Consider the following 18,430-nt stretch of genomic DNA (forward strand, 5'->3'; position numbering starts at 1 on the left):
TTTGAAGAAAAAGAAAATCCTACAAAGTGTGATCGCTGTTTTCGTCGCGTAGCATTTTCAATGTTTCATACCTTTGGCGTCCGTAATTCAAAATGCAAATTGCAACGCGAAATGCACATGGGAAACGAATAGGCATTTACACGGATTGAAACCAAATCGAAGCAGAAGAGATTTTATTGCAAAATCGACAAGATTCTCTCTCTCTCTCTGTGTGTTTTTTCTCTCATTTGAACATGGTGTTTTGAACTCAAAGATAATTTCCACCGAGAAATTTCATTTCACAAACCGTGCTGTGTGCAACATTTATTTGCAAGAAGAGAAATAAATATCACCGTTCATTTCATGGCAATGTCGCTGTGTGACTGTTTTACATTTCTGCAAAGTGAATGCCCGATGCAACTGTACAATTAGCGCAAATCGAGGAAATAAAATAGACATTTGACCTTTGCAAAAATCCAACCTCATTTGAATCATTTTCAAAGTTGCACTTTATATGTGGGATTATCGCTTTTTATATCGCATACTTTTAATTTTAACTATTATTAACATTAATTTTTCTTTTTAATTTTCTATTTATTTTCGTATGAAACATTCGTGTAATCTCATGCGTCGACGTTTTTTGAATTTGGTGAACAACATTTTATTTTCAAACGATTTAAACAGACTAAAAGCCTTGTTAATCATTAAAAAAACGAATACATGAGTTGCGTATATTTTCCAAATCAAAGGATCTCCGAAAAGATCAATTGATTGTGATAAATTGTGCCGGATCCTTGAATTTTCGTAACGATGTGTATCTAACAAATTTGAATGCGACCTTTGTCCAAATAGCGCTAAAATATCTACCGTGATACAAAAAAAAAACATGAGATATAAAATAAAACCGTAGCGTCCATCTGTCTGGCGTATTTTCAACGGTGCTCCTTTCTATCGCACTATATTTGACACAATAAGGTCATTTTAATGTGCCGTACACATATCGATGCAGCCAACATTTTCTCATATTATTCAAAACTTGTTTTTCCACATTTCGATACGAATTTTACGAGTGAAGAACACAGAACACATGAGCGAAGAAAGGAACTGCAAACACAAACGTTTCGTACATTTCGATTTTGCATTTGACGTGAATCGAAGTTGGACTCTCTGTATATGTTTTGTGACAGGAATATAGATATTCTAAAGGAATAGCGCATTGGAAGAATGAATTGAAGACGAAAAAAAAACGTTTCTCAACCCCATTAACGGTCGCTCCGACGATTTCGATACGTTACAATATACGAGGCGAAAAAAAATACAAATGGTCAAGATAGTAAATTAAAAAGAGAAAAATCCAAGGAAAACAGTACACTTCAATAGCCAAAAGGAACATAAAAAAAAAAATGTTTATAAAAGTCATCGATGTGATTGCATAAGATTTTCTATATATTTAAATGACCGTTTGAAGTAGGCAAAAAAAAAAAATCAGAGACGAACTATCTACCGTTTGAAAGAAGAACGCTGCCCGAGACACCCCTTTTTTATTTGCCGAGGCTTTGATATTTTAGATTGGTGCGTTTTTTCATCATTAAATGATATTCGAAGCACAGATAAATGTTTGCGAATAATGAAATCGGACAAATAACTGACCAACTACAAAGGTGTATCGTATATACATCAAAGAAGAAAAAAAAAAACATTTCCAAGATTGACATCATCCTGTATGTTTTGGTTCGAGCATTGAAAAAGGGTTGTATCTATAGATAGAGGAACGTAAATGAATAAGGGTGGTATTTTGCTTATCCTATCTACTGTTGCCATAAATGACCATTAGGCTTTGGTCAGCTCAAAAATAAAGAAGAAGAAAAAAACTAACAACAGCTGAAGATGACCTCCCGAACTTTTTACGAATGGAACAGCATTTGATTAGTAGTCAAACGAGTTCTTTTTTTTCTTAATTCATTCTCTCTTCAATTTACTCCTTGTGTCCGATTATTCGTTTTTGAAATTTTCCTTTTTCTTTCTCTTTTCAGTTGTGGTGCATAACGCATTTCGTGCGTGAGAATTTATTTAAGTATGATAAATAGAAAAAATGTTTTTTCTTCTTGGTCTCTTCTCTCTCTCTCTCTCTCTCTCTCTCTTGTATTGTGTTGTTCATTTTTACGTGTGCTATAAGAAAATCAATTTGCATGTGTGCATTCTATACATAAATGAAATAAGATTAATTTGGCGTAAAAGAGAAAAAAAGAGACATCGTGACTTAAAACTAAATATGAACCTTATAGATTTCGAACAATTCCATTCATGTATTCCTTTCTCTGTCTCTGTAGATAATTAAGAGAGAAAAAGAGAGAAGGAACCAATTTTTAAACTCAAAAATATGGAAATATTTCTTCTAATATTCAATGAAATGGTCAGTCATATGCGCCAAATGATAGTTTTTTTTCCTTCTTTCATTATTTATTCGTTCCCCGTATGACGCTTAGTGACCATTATGAATTTAATATATTCGGGGAATGTTCTTTTTTCAGCTTCTTTTGCTCGCTTGCTTTAGCATCGGAATACATAAATCGTTGGTCAGGGATGTTTATGCTTTTCATGCAAAGAAAAAAAATTGAATGAAATCGAAAAAGAAAAAATAGTAATGGAACTTCTTATAACAATTTTGTAACGACATAAAATCACAATATACAAAGAATCGGTTCATGATCGTGTTGTCGCTTATTTAGGATTTATGAGCGAGTTGTTTTGATCCACACTGGACACAATAGCAACGTTCTAACCGTAATAATGATGATGGTCAAAAACGAGTTTTCAATAGTTTGTTTATATTAAAATTTCCATTTGAGTTTTTCGATTGTCCATTTTTTTTAAATGGGCAGATTTCCGTAGAGAAGCGAGAGAAATAATTGGCATATCGAATTAACAGACAATTGTTAAAAGCAATTAAGATTTTAAACTCGAGAGATATGTCTTCTTCGGTTAAAATTGATTTTATTTTTATGAATTTGAATATAAAAACAGAAAATGTGTTTTTGAAGATGATATCGAGCCGTAATTATCAACATAAGATGCTCGGAATTTTTGCGTACATAAGGACGTTCATCCAAACAGCAACAACAAAAATTATTTCGAAATGCAGTGCGTTGGCAATGGCGAAACAGATACATGTGTTTATGGAAAGAGTGAGAATTCGATGAGCTATGGCCATTTGATATTGCGTTGTCGGGTATTTGAGTGCGTTTTCTTTCTCTCGCTCTCTCTCTCTCTCACTCTGTCTGTCTCTCTGTTGTTTTCGTTTTTTCAAACATCGACGAACCAAATTTATGGGCCAGTAACAAAATATCTTCCATCAAGTGCTATAAATATTACAAAAATTAATTGATTTTATGCACGCAATTTCAATGTTTGTGTGTTGCTTCCGCCAACAAAGTGAGCACACACACACACACACATACACGGGCTGGACGACGATCGGCATCGAAATGTATGCATGTTACTGTGGTTTTAAAACGCGACAGCAACATCAAGCTACAACGGAGCAGGAAAAATAAAATAAAATCATCTAACCATCTATTTTGATATATTTTCATTTGCTAAATATGCTTTTATATTCATCTCCGTTTTCATTTATTTGCTTGCAATACTTTCAGATTCTAGATGCATTTCTGTGCTATCTTGTGACCATGCCTTTTCTCTGCTGAATATACTTTTTTTTACCGACTATGTTTTTCTTTTTCGTTTCCAATTTAAGTAAACGTGTACATGAGTTCGCGATGTTTGTTTCATTTCGTTTTCATGGCGATCCCGCATTCTAACTATACCAAAAGAGCGAATTCAATGAGCGCAATCGTCGAATGAGGTGAAACATCTTTAATTTCTAATTATTCACTGTGGCGGTGTTTGCCTCTGTGCGCTGCCATTATTTCGGCGTGCAAATGACGGTTTCAATTTGATTTTTATTTTTTCTATTTCGAATGAGAAAAGGCGTTCCACCGTTCAGCCACGTTCGCCGAACGAATATATAGGCATGTTTTCTGTAATTCACAAAATTCATGCTTTTTTCGTTAATTTTTCAAAATGATGATGAATGTTGTATTGCACGGTGGCGGATGCTTAAAGTTTTCGTCTTAAATTAACGGCTTCTATAAAAAACAAAACCCAAATACAAAATACATTGCAATGATCGGCGCAAATGCGCACAAATGTTGTTCTGTATATTCAATACATTTTATGTGTGCGCGCACTGTTGACGGTTGTTTAATTTCTTACATACACCTCACAAATCAATTACATTTTGCTTCTTTTCGAGATTGAAAAAGAGCGAACGAATGACCGTAATGCTTGTACACTTGTCGGATTTATTAATAAAGTTGGTTGCTCTGAGTAATCTCTCCAATGAATATGGATTGTCCATATATATTTTTTTTTGTGGTCTCGAATGGTTTTGCAATTTTTGCGGTATTTACACTGTATTATGGGCGACCTTTTGAACGATATGAGTAATACTGGTGAAATGCAATTTATGTTTTCATATGGAAACTATTGCAGTTATAATTGCATAGTCGAGATTTTCATTTATATTTAATGCTTTGGTGTATGCACTGACATAACCGACAATTCGTCAAATCGATTAAAATAATTGATCTAACGAATATTTTGACCATACACGGAAACTTTGTTGTGATTTTTGTTTTCATTGAATTCAACGCGATTTGATTGCCAAAATGAAATGGATATGTTCAGTTGTTCATATTCAATTTTAACAGACTGAACGACAGAAAAAAACCAGCCGAGATAAAAATGCTTAAAATGAAACAAAAACGCCTAATGTAATCAATAAATGCATATAGAAGAGGTGCACACGTCCATCGCACTACAATTATACCGTCTCGTGAATTTTATGTTAGCCAAAGATTTTCTCGCTCTGTTTTTCTTTCTCTGCGCCGTATGATCAACCTTATCAGCTTTATTTTGCGGCTTGGTTCATCGTGTCAGCCATATATAATGTACGCACATATATCTTTTTTCTTGATTTTTTTTTTATTTTTATTTGCTCATATATGAAATACATCGGACTGTTAATGTAAAATATAGTATCTTTAATTCATTCGCCTTGTTTCGATTTATAATTCGACCTTTCTTAAAGACTCTTTTGAGTGTTTGCATTTCATAATAAAAAATGTATACTTCATGTGACTGACATATCTCATTTCCATTTTAAAATTGATGAAAATCTTCGAAAATAAAATGAAAAATGTGCGCACACAAAACTCTTAATCTGACTGTAAATTGTATGCACTTAGCAATTGAAAAATTATTGCCTAATGCAAAAAATGCCGTTGATTCGACAAATGGTGCGCATTTAGTGAAATGATTTATCTAATATGTGCCATGAAAGGACTTTGAACGGGGCAATAAATGCCAATTATCAAAGTTTGTTTTCAAATCAAATATATATTACCATCGCATGTAAATTGGGCAAATGAACATTTGCTATTCACATTTTCTCTTTTCCATTGGAGATTTTATTTCATTTATATCGTTCGCATTTTTTTTTTATTTCTACCTCAACTCAACTCCACCTCAAACTATTCACTTAAACAATTTTATCTCGTGCTCTCTTTCTCTACATTTTGCGTGGTGTTTCAAGATTATGTAGTTCGATATACATTCGGTTAAAACATACGTGTATGCCACACTTTTAGCTTATACTAAGAGAGAAATGGCATAAAACAGCAAAACCAAACCCAAAATAAATCGCATCATTTTCAAAGCTAAAAGGTTTTTCTTGTTCGATCACAAGCTACAATTTTCATTTATTGCTTGTTTCCGTTTGTTTGTTTTCTGGTCGCTGTTTTTTTTTTTTTGCGTCAATATTCAATGGGCTTTCGTATCAATTATAAACATTATGTTCACAATGCATTCATTTTATAAAATATTTAGAAATTACATTTCAGGGAATTTGTCTCGCAATCTCGATGCGTCTCGAATTTTATCATTTTTTGAAGTAATTCCCATTAAAAAGTAATAGATTGGCGCTATGATCTTTATAATAAAAAAAATCATTTAATGTATAGATGGGCCACGATGTGTTACAATTCATTTTTCATAAATATAAATAGTGCGAAAATGTTTATAAATCAGTTTCATCATGTATAAACATATACGAAGTATGGGACATAAATCATCAAAACAATAAATTGAGATATTAATTTTGTATAATTGTTCTGATTGAATTTATAGTATAGAAAATTTAAATAATTTCCAGTATGAATATTAACGAAGTCTTCTCGAACGATATCTCGAATAAATCGAACATATTTGAAAATGAAAAAAAAAGAGAAGTAAAATCCGTTCTGAAATGTTCTAAACGATATAAATTGCAGTGCATGACTATATGAGTGTTGCGCAATTAGATTTAATTGTTTGGCATTAATAAGCGAAAAAAAGGAGACAACATCACATTAGATTATTCATACGTTCGTATCATTTTGCAAACGTTGGTCAATTGTATTTATAGCTTTTCTGTCATTTTTTGCGGCTTTTTCATTGGGTCGTACAAAAACGAGAGAAAAAAATTAATAATAGTTGCAACTCGTGATCCAAATGAAACTATGAATTTAATATAAAAAAAGAGTGTTGATCATTGAATCTTTAGGGCCGCCTATTTTTTTTATATACTTACAATGTTTTACTCATTGATTTCGACACAAAGCATATACTTTGCATTTTTTTTTTCACTCTTATCTTTTTTCAATTTGTAATTATAGTTCCCGTCAGTGTGACATATTTGACTGTGAATATGTAGTTGTTTTCGTTGTCGTTGTTGCTGTGGTTGCACTATTCTTTCATAAAGGCTGACAATGTGCAGCTGAAAAATGAATATCACACAATTAAATGCATTTATTGCGCGTTCTTGACTCTTTCATGCTTCTCTTAATCTTTCTTGCATTTTCAAATTGCGATTAAATGCACATTATTCACAGTCAAATTTATAGAAATATATTGTGAACGAACATTGGCGAGAACCTCATGAATTTGCATATATCTATCTCACATGTGAATAGTTTGCTTATTTTATGTGTGTATGCACACGGCGCACGGTTCTTTTTTTTTTTCTTTTAATCGAATGCAATAAAATTGTAATCAATCAAGCGATTGATTTTGTTCTGCGCGTTTTGTGAAGTGAGCATGTGTGGCAGTGCATTTGCATTTTTATCTGACGCTTTTAACATTTTTGTTCCCACTGTGCGCCATACTAGCATTCGATCGCCATTTCACAATTGAACGCAAAACCACGTCGACAAAATAAAAAAATCTTTTATGAATCATTTGATAGAGATTGAATAATGAAACTCGCCGATTATATGGTATAGATCCTTATGCATTCACTTTGGCATACGGAAAATCGATTTGCAATGTGTGTATGTGTGAGTTTTTTTATTTTATTTTATCAATGCAATCATCTTGAGAAACGTAGAAAACATGTCACACAAACAACTGATCGTAATTAGTTATGATAAAATAGCAAAAAAAAGCCAATCACAACGAAAATGATTAAAAATTATTATTATGTAAAGGGGAGAACCGTTTATTTATTTTTTTCGCTGTATGAGAGTGAAAAAGAGAAAAACTTATGTGTCTTATGCGTCCTTTTGCCTCTTTCGAATTCAACCATTGAGAACTAGGCAGTCGCACAGAGGTTTCATCATTCGTCTATGAAAAATATATTCATTCTTTGACTCGATATCTCGGTGTTTAGCGAGGAAATGAAAATACACATTTTATCGACAGGCAATATTTGCAGCGATTTGTTTTATTCATGCTGGGTGAAAGAGAGAAATATAAAAAAATTGCGTTGTGTGTATATACACCAAAAAGGTGCATACAGCCTGTCACGTTCCCGACCATGTCAATCAACCATGTGTCACTGTTCAATCAACAGAGAATTTTTGCGACAGAAAAATTACTCATTCAGACAGCTTTTGAACAGGCCAACTTCTCCGGCAAATATCGATGAAGCAAAATTTACATATGTAATGGACGGGAATTCACAAACCACAAACGATACACATGCATAGCATACAATTCGATGATCGTTATCCCTGAATGCGCGCGCACCCGTGTACATTTAGCAAGGCGAATGAGATTGAGCCAGCGAGAGAAAGAGCACCCAATGCGCAAAATTCATAACGCGAGAATAAAACGAAACACGACAAACAGGAAAAGCAATCAAACATACGAATGGAAAAATCATTGGCTTCAATCCCTTGATAACAATCAGAAAACTTTAAAAATGATATGGCATTTTATAACCCGGCTGTATGTTTACTATTTGTTGCCTACTATTTTCTTTCTTCTATTCCTTCCTTAAACTCTGTGATCGGTGCGCGCATGAGCTTTATGTGTGTCTTTTCTTCATCTTTTGCATCCAGTCCACGAGAAATAACGCAATCAATTCGAGCGAATGCTATTTGAGTGCTCTTTTTTTATGCAATTGTCAGATATTCGTAATTTACCAATCGATTGATGTTGACTTTTTTTTTTGTTCTGTTTACAAGACAGAGCTATGTTTTCAATTATGGCTTTATCAAATCAATCAATCAACAAAACCGATATTTAGCAAAACTTTCCATTGTTTTCGCAATCGCATTTTACAGCAATATATGTGTGACAACAAGGCATTTGTAACTCACTTGAAAATTGAATTTTCCGCCACAAATAATTTGGAAAAATGGACAAATTTGCACAGTCACATTTTATAAAAACGAAATACAGAAATATGGAAAAAGAATGATCAAATTACGCAACAATAGAAACAATGTAAAACAAACAAATAAAAAAAATAAAACTTTTCAAAGTTCATCACATCATTCTTTTATTTCTATTCCGTAGTTCGTGTGAAATGTCGATATCTTGATATGGTCTACTACATAAACGATATTCAATTGTGAGTGCTGCAAATAATACAGAGCAGCTACAGAAAAAAAAAGATGTCTCAATTTCACGGTGTAAGATATACAATGAGAGTGTAACAGCGAAAACCAGTTCAAAAACTGTACGTGAACACACACACACACAGTGTATGTATATCTTTGCTCAGGATCAAGTTCAAGTGCCACGATAAAAAAAAACGCGCACATTCATTCAAAGTACGGCGCAACTTATGGCTGAATTATAAATGGAATTAAATTATGTGAATAAATCATAAAGCATGTGAAAAATCGGAAACTAGATCTTCGTTTAATTCATTCCGTTTCGTTTACCTTTTGTTTAAAATCATAATTGCTAAACTGTATAAAATGTGTTTTCCTCAAATATTTTCTCATATCTCAAGGTAAAAACAAAACACGTGAAGTTGTACGAAACGGTGCTAATCTCATACGCAAACGAAGAAAAAGAAGAAGCAGAAGAAAGATCAGAATCTGATTGCAAAATGGTTTTCCGCGTATTACGGCTGCGCTCAAAGCGAAACAATGTGAACGAAACTAAAAAATAAAAACATTTTGCTTACTGTCATTTTATTTGTGTTCTTTGTCATCATTTCGTATTGTCGCTGTTGTGTTTTTTTTTTAATATTCATTCAGCCATTGCCGAAAAAGGAGCTCTAGTGGTCTGTGTGAATTGACCGAATAACAACGAAATGATATGGCCTAACATTTTAAACGAAACAAAAGAAAACTATTCCGAAACAAAATGTAAACATTAATAAGCAGAGAATTAAATGGAACATGCGGAATTATTAGCGTTTGACTTGACCCGCACACGGTTATTCGGTGCTGTTGTGTAATCGAGCTGCAAAGGGCCGGGTCGGTGGCTGGAATTTCACAGAATTATTCAAAATTTCTGTTGTTTCGTCATCGCTGTAATGCTCTGCACAATGAAATCGGTTTCTTTTTGGCATGCACACTGCGATGGGGTCCATTCGATAGAGCGCGCGGTGTCTTCATTCAAATTGATTGTTTTCAGTTTTAGTTGCATTCAGTTCGATCGAAAATGATCGATATAATGATGTATTACATGTTATTTTAGCGGCATTTTTTTTATGCACGAACAAAGACTCCAAAAAAGATTTACCGTTATATACACTAAAGTGAGGTGAAACAAAAATGCCGATAAAACTGCCAAAAGAATGATGAATAAGGACAACATAAATAAAGAAAAAAAAATTATGATTTTGAAGTTGAACAGACCAACACACATACATTATGTGTCATACAAAAACAATCAAACGTGATGGGGACAACTTCTTTTAAATCGATACGCAGTCCACCACACACATGCATCACAAACATTTATAAAATATCAAATTGTCGATATCGTTGGCCACAAACAAATACTCTAGAGTACTGATTCCATCTGCGAAATACCTTTATTTTAAACGGACAATAATCCATGAATTATTAATAAATACTGCGAGATACGCAGAATGCATCAGTTAAATGTGGCATCATCAGTAGGGCATTTTTAAGTTGAGTGTCTGTTGTTTTATTGTTGTTGTTGCTACTGCTGCTGTTGTCCGATCATGTTTGTTTGGTTAGTTTTTTTTTACTCTGTGTTTATCGTTGCATTTTTTTTTTTCATTTTTACTTTGCCTGCATTTTCATTCCGCTAAAAAAAAAAGAAAAAACACACACGCATGGCCACAAATGAACAGTGGTCGCTTTTGCACTGGCTCGTCATTCGTTTTTCGCTTGTTTCGTCATTAATGTAACATATTATCTGTTTTCAGATAAAATGCCAAACAATATTCATCATAAATGCACATCGTTTAAATTTCTGTTACAGACTTTCCTCGTTATTTTGCGCTTTGCAATCTCCATTTATGTTCACCGATTCAGAGAGCACAAATGTAGTAAATAAATATATATTATATCAAAAACAACACTCTCTATATACATTCAATAAATTAATTTGCCAATCGTAAAAAGTAAAAAAAAAGAAACAATCGAGATGGTCTCGAATGCCATGCCCTAACATTGCGATGGATCGAAAGAGAGACGCAACAGCATCCACAAACCGTATAAAAATCACTTTCAGAATGAAAAGAATCGAACCATGAAAATGAAAGAAAAACGACGATAAAGAAAAAGAGCATCCATCCATATTGAGAGAGAAGTACAGTCCAAAAAAGTCTCGGTGTTTTGATTTTTCTTTAACAATATAATTGACATAAGGACAAAAATATGGTAGTTGCAATCTGCCACAATTGTCGCATATACACATTATCAGGACGGATGGACGGCAAATGCGTACATGAATCGTAATTATTTTATATATTGTTGAGATTAATTTACTGATTATAATTCATCTATAGAAAATGATGACAATTTATTGGTTATGCTTCGAACAGTTCAGTCTATTTGATTTTCGATTTGCGTCAATATTTGTAGCCGAGATGCAACTGCAACAGCTGAACATATAGAAAATAACATCAACAATAACAACAAATGCTGATCTCTTGTGATTCCTTTGCCGTTAAGCGTTTTTATTGGGTTATTTAGTTGAGCGTTTGCCATATGAACGTGTATATTTCCAATCGATCAATTAGTGCTAGATTTTAGTATCAATCGTAATTGTAACAAAATGAAAATCGAAAGAGAGACAGAAAAAGAAATGAGAGAATAGAAAGAAAGAAAAAATTTCAACCAATAAAAATATAAATGCCCAATGTAGTTGCAATCGCCAGTTGGTATATTCAATGGAAAAAAAATCGCCACAAAGCATAAATGTTATCACTTCTTTTCAATCGAATTGAATCTATAACATCGGATATATCCTGCGTGAATGCATCTCTCGACAAACTCTCGCCATAAAATCGCCGATGAGCGCAATACATTCGATTTGTGAAAAGCACCAAAGTCAAAGCGACTAAATATAGGTACATCAATGGTTCATATGTCTCCCATGCCAAGCAACGATACACCATGCGACAAATTCAGTCATGAGATTTCACATTTTGATTTGATTTGATGATGATTTTTATTTTTCTTTCATTTCAAATTGAAAACAATAAAAAAGAAAATTGAATCACACCGCGGCGCGCTACGCACACAATCTTTTACTTACATTTTTGATCCGCATAATGTCTTTTCAATTGCAATTTAAAAGTAAACGCATTTCATGCGTACACATTTCATATGGCCATATTTGTGCAAAATCATTTGAAAAAAAAAAAAAAAAAAAAGCAAATGTTCATGGTGCTCGAGCTGCATCCAATTATTGAGCCGATTCAAAAACTTTTGTCCTTTTTTTCTACACAAAGTTTGCCATCAAAATAATCGCATTTTAAATTGAAGAACAAGCAGAAAAGGCAATTAATTCGCTTGATGTTTTATGAAAACTGATATACATTATCAACGGGTGAAAAAAAAATCAGAGAGAATGAACTGAACGCTTTCACAGTTAGACAACCGTATCTAATGGTTTAATCGATGGATTGCGGATCTTTTTTTCTTCATTTTTGTATTTATAATTTGATTTTGATTTATTCCAGATATACTACATCGAAGCAATGAAAATGAGTTATTTCGCCATTAATTCGAGACAATTTATTATTGACCGGAATGATCTGGGTTTTTTGTTTTTGAAGTTAAGCTTTAGTTTTATTTTATTCAACGAAAATAATCAACGTGATCTATTTTGGCGTTGATCGATGTCTCGGCATTTTGCTATGAACTACACGTAAAACAAAAAAAAAGTCTAAAATCAATTGCAATTCATATCATACAGCGTTCACATATACTTCGAAGTGATTATAAATGTTGTATAGTGCACATTGCACTGGCATCTTTGCGCATAAATGACAATCCAGAACTTATTTTGTAGTCGATTTTTATAAAGATATTATAGACTTTGTTCTCGCGTATATTGTTTTGTGCGGTTTGAAACGCTTTTTCTACATTTAAAATTTTGCATTTACAAATATGGTGAAAAGCAACGACGATGATGATGAAAATGCGATCGATGCAAAGCGACCCCATACAGAGCAAAAAAAAATACACAGAACGAAAAAAAAGCGATACGTAAACTTGGAATTTGCTCCGTGCAAACGAAAAGCATGAATGCACTATAAAATTCCTGCATACATTTTTTTTCTGTTCGCTACTGTTTCGTTGATTTAAAACGTTCGCTTCACTCATTTGACCAAATCAAGAGACATACTCATGTAATGAGACAGAGTGGCGAATGCATACCTTAGTTCCACATACAGAAAGCGCTAATGACAAATTATATTAATTCACATTGAATGACTAAACGCTGGAGAGATTAAAAACCGTCTGAGCGAAATAACAACAACAACAATAAAAACGCGTACACACTTACAACGAAAGAGGGAAAATTCTTCATTAGGAAAACATTGAATTCACCATTTTAGCAATGAAAACATTGTCGTCGCACCAGACCTTGTCCATTCTGATTGAGTGCCATATGAATTATAACGAACGCATTCGGCAGAGCAATGCAATCTTTGTCAACTTTGTTCTCAGAATTTGTCGCAATAGAAATAGCGATCGCATAATATAACAAAACAAACCTGGCGTTGAAGAGATAAACAGAGAGAAGGAGAGCGATGCAGCATAATTTAACCGTTTGCTTGCATTGCGCCTCGCAATATCACTCTTTTACTCACTATTTCAGCGATTTCCCTTTAAATATTGCCATGACCATATTCATATTGAACGGATGGCAGAGAGCACACACAAATGTAGAAAGAAGAGAGTGAAAAAAAGAGAATATATTGAGCTATGTTAATGGCAACGACAATGTGATGTTTATCATTGGAAATTTGTACTCAACATCCAAATCAAAACACTTTTTATTGACCAAATTCTTGGAAAATTACTTTAGCAATTTTTTTTACTTTACTCTCTATTCGTATTAATTTCTTTTGCTTCAATTTTACTATGGATATTCAACAGACAAATTTAAATTGTTTCTATTTCAGCTTGACACTTGTATACTCCATATTTTGTACATTTTTTTCATTTTTGCTTTGCAAACCATAATCTATTATTAGAACCACGACTGAAGACAATATTTCTTAAGAATTTTCCATTTAATTGCTCGTTACATTTCGTTTCATAGTTCACATGAAATGACTGAGCAAAAAAAAAACTGTTTTTTGAATGAAAAAAGTCGATAAAAAAGATTCACATTATGCAAGACTGCATATTATTCATACTTGTCAGAATAACATAACCTTAAATTTGAACCAATAGCGTATGCATTTATTTTGATTGATTTATATATTGATAGTCATGGCACCAAAGAAGGATGCAAAAGGTGGCGGTGGTTCAAAGGATAAAGGCGGCAAATCGGCCAAAGGTGGTGGCGGCGATGATAAAGGTAATGTTTTGTAAATCCTTTACATTTAATGAAAAGAGCTATGAATAACATTGTTTGGTTTCGTAAACAATTAGGTGCAGCCGGTAAAGAGAAGAAAGGCGGCAATGCTGTAAAAGTGCGTCATATTTTGTGCGAAAAACAAAGTAAAATCTTAGAAGCATTGGAAAAAATAAAAGCTGGTCAAAAATTTCCGGATGTTGCGGCCGCTTATAGCGAGGACAAAGCTCGTCAGGGTGGCGATCTTGGTTGGCAAATTCGCGGAGCAATGGTTGGACCATTCCAAGATGCCGCATTCGCATTACCCATCTCAACTGTAGCAAATCCTGTAATTATGAAATTAACTCGCTTTACTCATTTTTTTTTTGTTTTTTATTCGCTCGATCAATGCTTTGATTATTCTTTTTTTTTCATTTACTTCTCTTCAAAATAGGTTTATACCGATCCACCGATTAAAACTAAATTTGGATATCACATAATAATGGTCGAAGGCAAAAAATGAACTAAAAACTAAGATACCCTGTACTATATATATCGTTATTTTCATTTCGAATCCAACAATCGAAAATATGTTTGAATTTCTTTTTCTATTACAATCAATGTTAACTTTAATTGAAAATGATTTTTCGATGAATGTTTGATTTTCAAAAAAACCAAAATAAAATAAAGACACCATTGATTGATTGTTTCAATTAGTTTGTAATATTAATGTGTTTTTACTTTGTCGATTAAACATTCCACACTTTTGAGATGGCTTTAAATTTGGTTGTGAGTGAAGACCTTTTTTTATTTATAAAATTTGAAATTCATTTTATTGTATTTATATAGGATTTAGGTGTTTCGAATGTCAAATCGGAAATGTCGAAAGCGTGTTTGCTTAGAAGCGAATGGTCATTGTGGTACTTTGAAAAGGAATGTGATAAGTCATGGGAACAGTGCTTTCACGAAGTGGCTGCTTGTAAATCGATTGAAGAATTTTGGATCCTATTTAATTCGATCAAATTGCCAACGGAAATTAGTGAGGGCTGTAATTATGCACTGTTTCGAAGCACAATACGTCCAATGTGGGAAGATGAACATAATCAAAATGGTAGTTCAAGTATCTATTCACATATAAAGCAATTTGTAAACGTTTTGTTTGCTCACAAGGTGGAAGGTGGGTCATCACACTCGAAAAACGCGTTGAAAGCGACGAAGTCAGCCGACTATGGTTCGATACATTGTTACTACTAATTGAAGAAAAACTCTCATGCACATCATCAATATGTGGCGTCATTTTTCATAATCGCTGGAAATTCACCAAAATTGGTAATTGAGTTAATAACCGTTTTTTTTTTGTAATTTATAAAAAAAAATCAAATTTTATAGCCATTTGGGTGTCAACGTCTGTTGCACATGAATTTGTTCGCCGAGAAATCCGATCTAAGCTTCGATTAGCCGACTCTGTACCATGCATTTTTGAGAAACATGGATGTCAGCCGAATGCAAACTAATGTTGTCTTTATAACATTCAATCAAGAAAAAAACCATTCAATAAATTCACTCAAAATGTTTCATTGATTTTTACATTATTTTTTAATATATTTTTTCTAAAATGGTATAACATTAGAATGGTTAAACTGAAAAATATTTGTTTGAAATTTCGGACTATTGACGTTTATTGCTTGTGGTAGCTTAACTGGGCTAAATTGCTTGGATTTACGGATATCTGCGGTGAAACCAATCAAATCTGAAAACTTGGTTGTACTCTCTTGGAGCAATCTGAACTTGAAAAAAAAAATTGAAATCAGCGGCGATTTGAATTATTCGACACTTTCAATTCGAACGGACAAATAAAAACAAAAACAATTAAATACATGAAATGTTTGCCATCGTTTTTTAATTCAATTTTCGTATAATTTTATTTCATTTGATGTTTTGCAAATGGCGTGTCATTATAATGTAAAAAGAATGTATTTTTTTTCTATATGGTTAAATGAAATGGAATTTTTCTCGTATATTTTTTTTCGAGGGGAGAGAAAATTGTCTATTCTATATACGAATACAGTTTTCTTTTTAAACCAACAGAACAATTTGATTCTTTGTTGCTTGTTTTTTTTTAACACAATAATCAATAAAATTAGTATCGAAGATCTGGTTTATTTTTCATCATATAACTATCCAATCGTTCCCAAAATGTCATAAGAGCTGCTCGATCCAAATGTCGTTTGGTTCGTGACAAATTTAATACCGTAACCGCCCATCGTGCAACGTTTGCGTCCAATTTCATTTCGTCGAAACGTAAGTGAAAAGCACAAACTGAAAATATTGAAAAAAAAACATGCATTAAATCAATCCATTTTATAGCAGTCATCGTCGAGCACTTACTTTGTGAAAATATTTCAACGGGATTCCCATTCCATGGCCATCCTTTGAACTGCCATGCAGGCCCCATAACAAAAACAGCAACCACACGATGCCAATCTTGTGGTGATAATCTTGATGGATTATCAATGACACGATACGGCACAGTAACGTTGCCATCTTTACGTCGTTGCAATAGAATTTCATTTTCACGTGGACATCCTTGTGCCTTTTTCTCATCCGTTGAAACAAACCGAAGATCTTGTAGAATGTCTTTTGCATTGTACATGCTGATCAAGCTTGTATTTGTTGCTGGTATAATAATAATTGGTGTTCGTGACGGTCGTTTATTGCCTTGTTGTTGTGCATTCATGCCTTGATGTGCCGGATTAATATCTTTCGGTCGTCCGGGTGGCATCATTGCAATTTGTTGTTTCTTTTGCAATGCCGAACCATCGGTCACCGATTTCAATGACATACCATGATATGTACCCATTGTATCAATTTTGAAACCTTCCGTTTCTTCCTTTTGACGATTGAAACGTTCTTGATCGTACCGATTATATTGTGCTGGTTGTGGTGTTGGTCGTATGATTCGTGCCGGTTCTGGTAAACGATTTTGTGGTTGCATCGGTCTCGATCGTCCTTCTTCGCGATTTTTAATACCTTGTAATATGGCAAAAATATTTTTTGCAAACATTTTACCAGTACTTTGTAGCATTGTGGTACGTGTACGCCATTGTCGTTCACGGCTTATAATATCCTTTGTTGAATCCACATCAAAATCAAGAATGGCACGTAAATCGGTGCCCATTGCATCGTCATTATCATTTCGTTTGATGGTGGTACGTTTGTTGGCCAAACGTTTTGCTTTGATGGCCGCAATTTTTTCAACTGACATCGCCTCCGACAATGATTTAATGTTGTCAAGATTGACAGCCTGTTCTTTTTTGTTAACATCTAAACGTGCTGCTAATTGTTCACGCACTTTTTGCACTTGTGTATCTTCATAACGCGCTTTTTTCGCAATATTTTCCAAACCATCACCTTCGAGCGGACGTTTGACTTGGGTTGGAATCTCCAACGGTGCACTTTTGTCGATGCTCGCACATGACGATGATTCACCATTTAAATAGCCCAATAATTCTTTTCGATCGGGACGATTTACGGCTGGTATATCTTCGGCCTATAAATGTTACACGATTTTTTTATTCGAATCAGATAAATTACAATTTTATGAAATAGAAATTGATATACTTACGGCACATTGACGCACATACACGGAATGCTGAAGCTGTACATTTTTCAAAAGGTACAGCAAGCATTCAAGTGTGTAATATTCTGGTGGAGCTCCCTTTTTACCCGAACTAAATAAATACAAGCAAAAAAATCACATTAAAAAAAAAAAAAAAAAAAACAAATGAAAAATTCCACGTATTTTTGAGAAAGAAAAAAAGAAATTTGTTTCCATGAAACCATAACCTAACATTTATGTTATGCAGTTTTGATGTTGTTATTTCGATTGCGTCGCAATACATACCCATATTTTAGATAATTGGTTTTCACATTTCTCGGCCACGAAAATTCACCAAATATAATTTGTCCTTCGCGTTCGATAATTTCACGCTTTTTTATATTATATTGCCGTAATAAACTGAGCGGATCAGCCATTGTTTACAAAATAAACTATAAATTGCTGTTACTCACTTAGTGTTCGTTTTGTAGTAAAACTGAGAATTTTGACATATTGTCAATGACC

At 33.5% G+C, this 18,430-nt stretch overlaps 3 protein-coding genes across 3 annotated transcripts; 2 read left to right on the plus strand and 1 right to left on the minus strand.

Moving 5' to 3' along the window:
* Nucleotides 1-14,188: 14,188 nt before the first annotated feature.
* LOC116338738 (peptidyl-prolyl cis-trans isomerase NIMA-interacting 4) lies at nucleotides 14,189-15,031 on the plus strand. Its single transcript, XM_031764179.1, has 3 exons — nucleotides 14,189-14,331; nucleotides 14,406-14,656; nucleotides 14,762-15,031. The coding sequence occupies exons 1-3, from the start codon at nucleotides 14,244-14,246 to the stop codon at nucleotides 14,828-14,830; spliced, it is 408 nt and encodes a 135-aa protein (XP_031620039.1). The 5' UTR covers nucleotides 14,189-14,243; the 3' UTR covers nucleotides 14,831-15,031.
* Nucleotides 15,032-15,046: 15 nt separating this feature from the next.
* LOC116338673 (eukaryotic translation initiation factor 4E1-like) lies at nucleotides 15,047-15,821 on the plus strand. The gene is made up of 4 exons (XM_031764083.1): nucleotides 15,047-15,096; nucleotides 15,157-15,418; nucleotides 15,478-15,636; nucleotides 15,697-15,821. The coding sequence occupies exons 1-4, from the start codon at nucleotides 15,079-15,081 to the stop codon at nucleotides 15,819-15,821; spliced, it is 564 nt and encodes a 187-aa protein (XP_031619943.1). The 5' UTR covers nucleotides 15,047-15,078.
* A 133-nt stretch (nucleotides 15,822-15,954) lies between these two features.
* On the minus strand, nucleotides 15,955-18,428 carry LOC116338419 (parafibromin). Its single transcript, XM_031763646.1, has 4 exons — nucleotides 18,212-18,428; nucleotides 17,933-18,038; nucleotides 16,696-17,857; nucleotides 15,955-16,626 (listed from the first exon to the last, which is right to left on the minus strand). Exons 1-4 carry the CDS (start codon nucleotides 18,340-18,342, stop codon nucleotides 16,448-16,450), a joined length of 1,578 nt encoding a protein of 525 aa, XP_031619506.1. The 5' UTR covers nucleotides 18,343-18,428; the 3' UTR covers nucleotides 15,955-16,447.
* Between the last annotated feature and the right edge of the window lie 2 nt (nucleotides 18,429-18,430).

This window comes from Contarinia nasturtii, unplaced genomic scaffold (genome assembly GCF_009176525.2).
Source record: "Contarinia nasturtii isolate CC-2019 unplaced genomic scaffold, AAFC_CNas_1.1 Cnas_scaffold_414, whole genome shotgun sequence".
Taxonomy (NCBI): Eukaryota; Metazoa; Arthropoda; class Insecta; order Diptera; family Cecidomyiidae; genus Contarinia; species Contarinia nasturtii.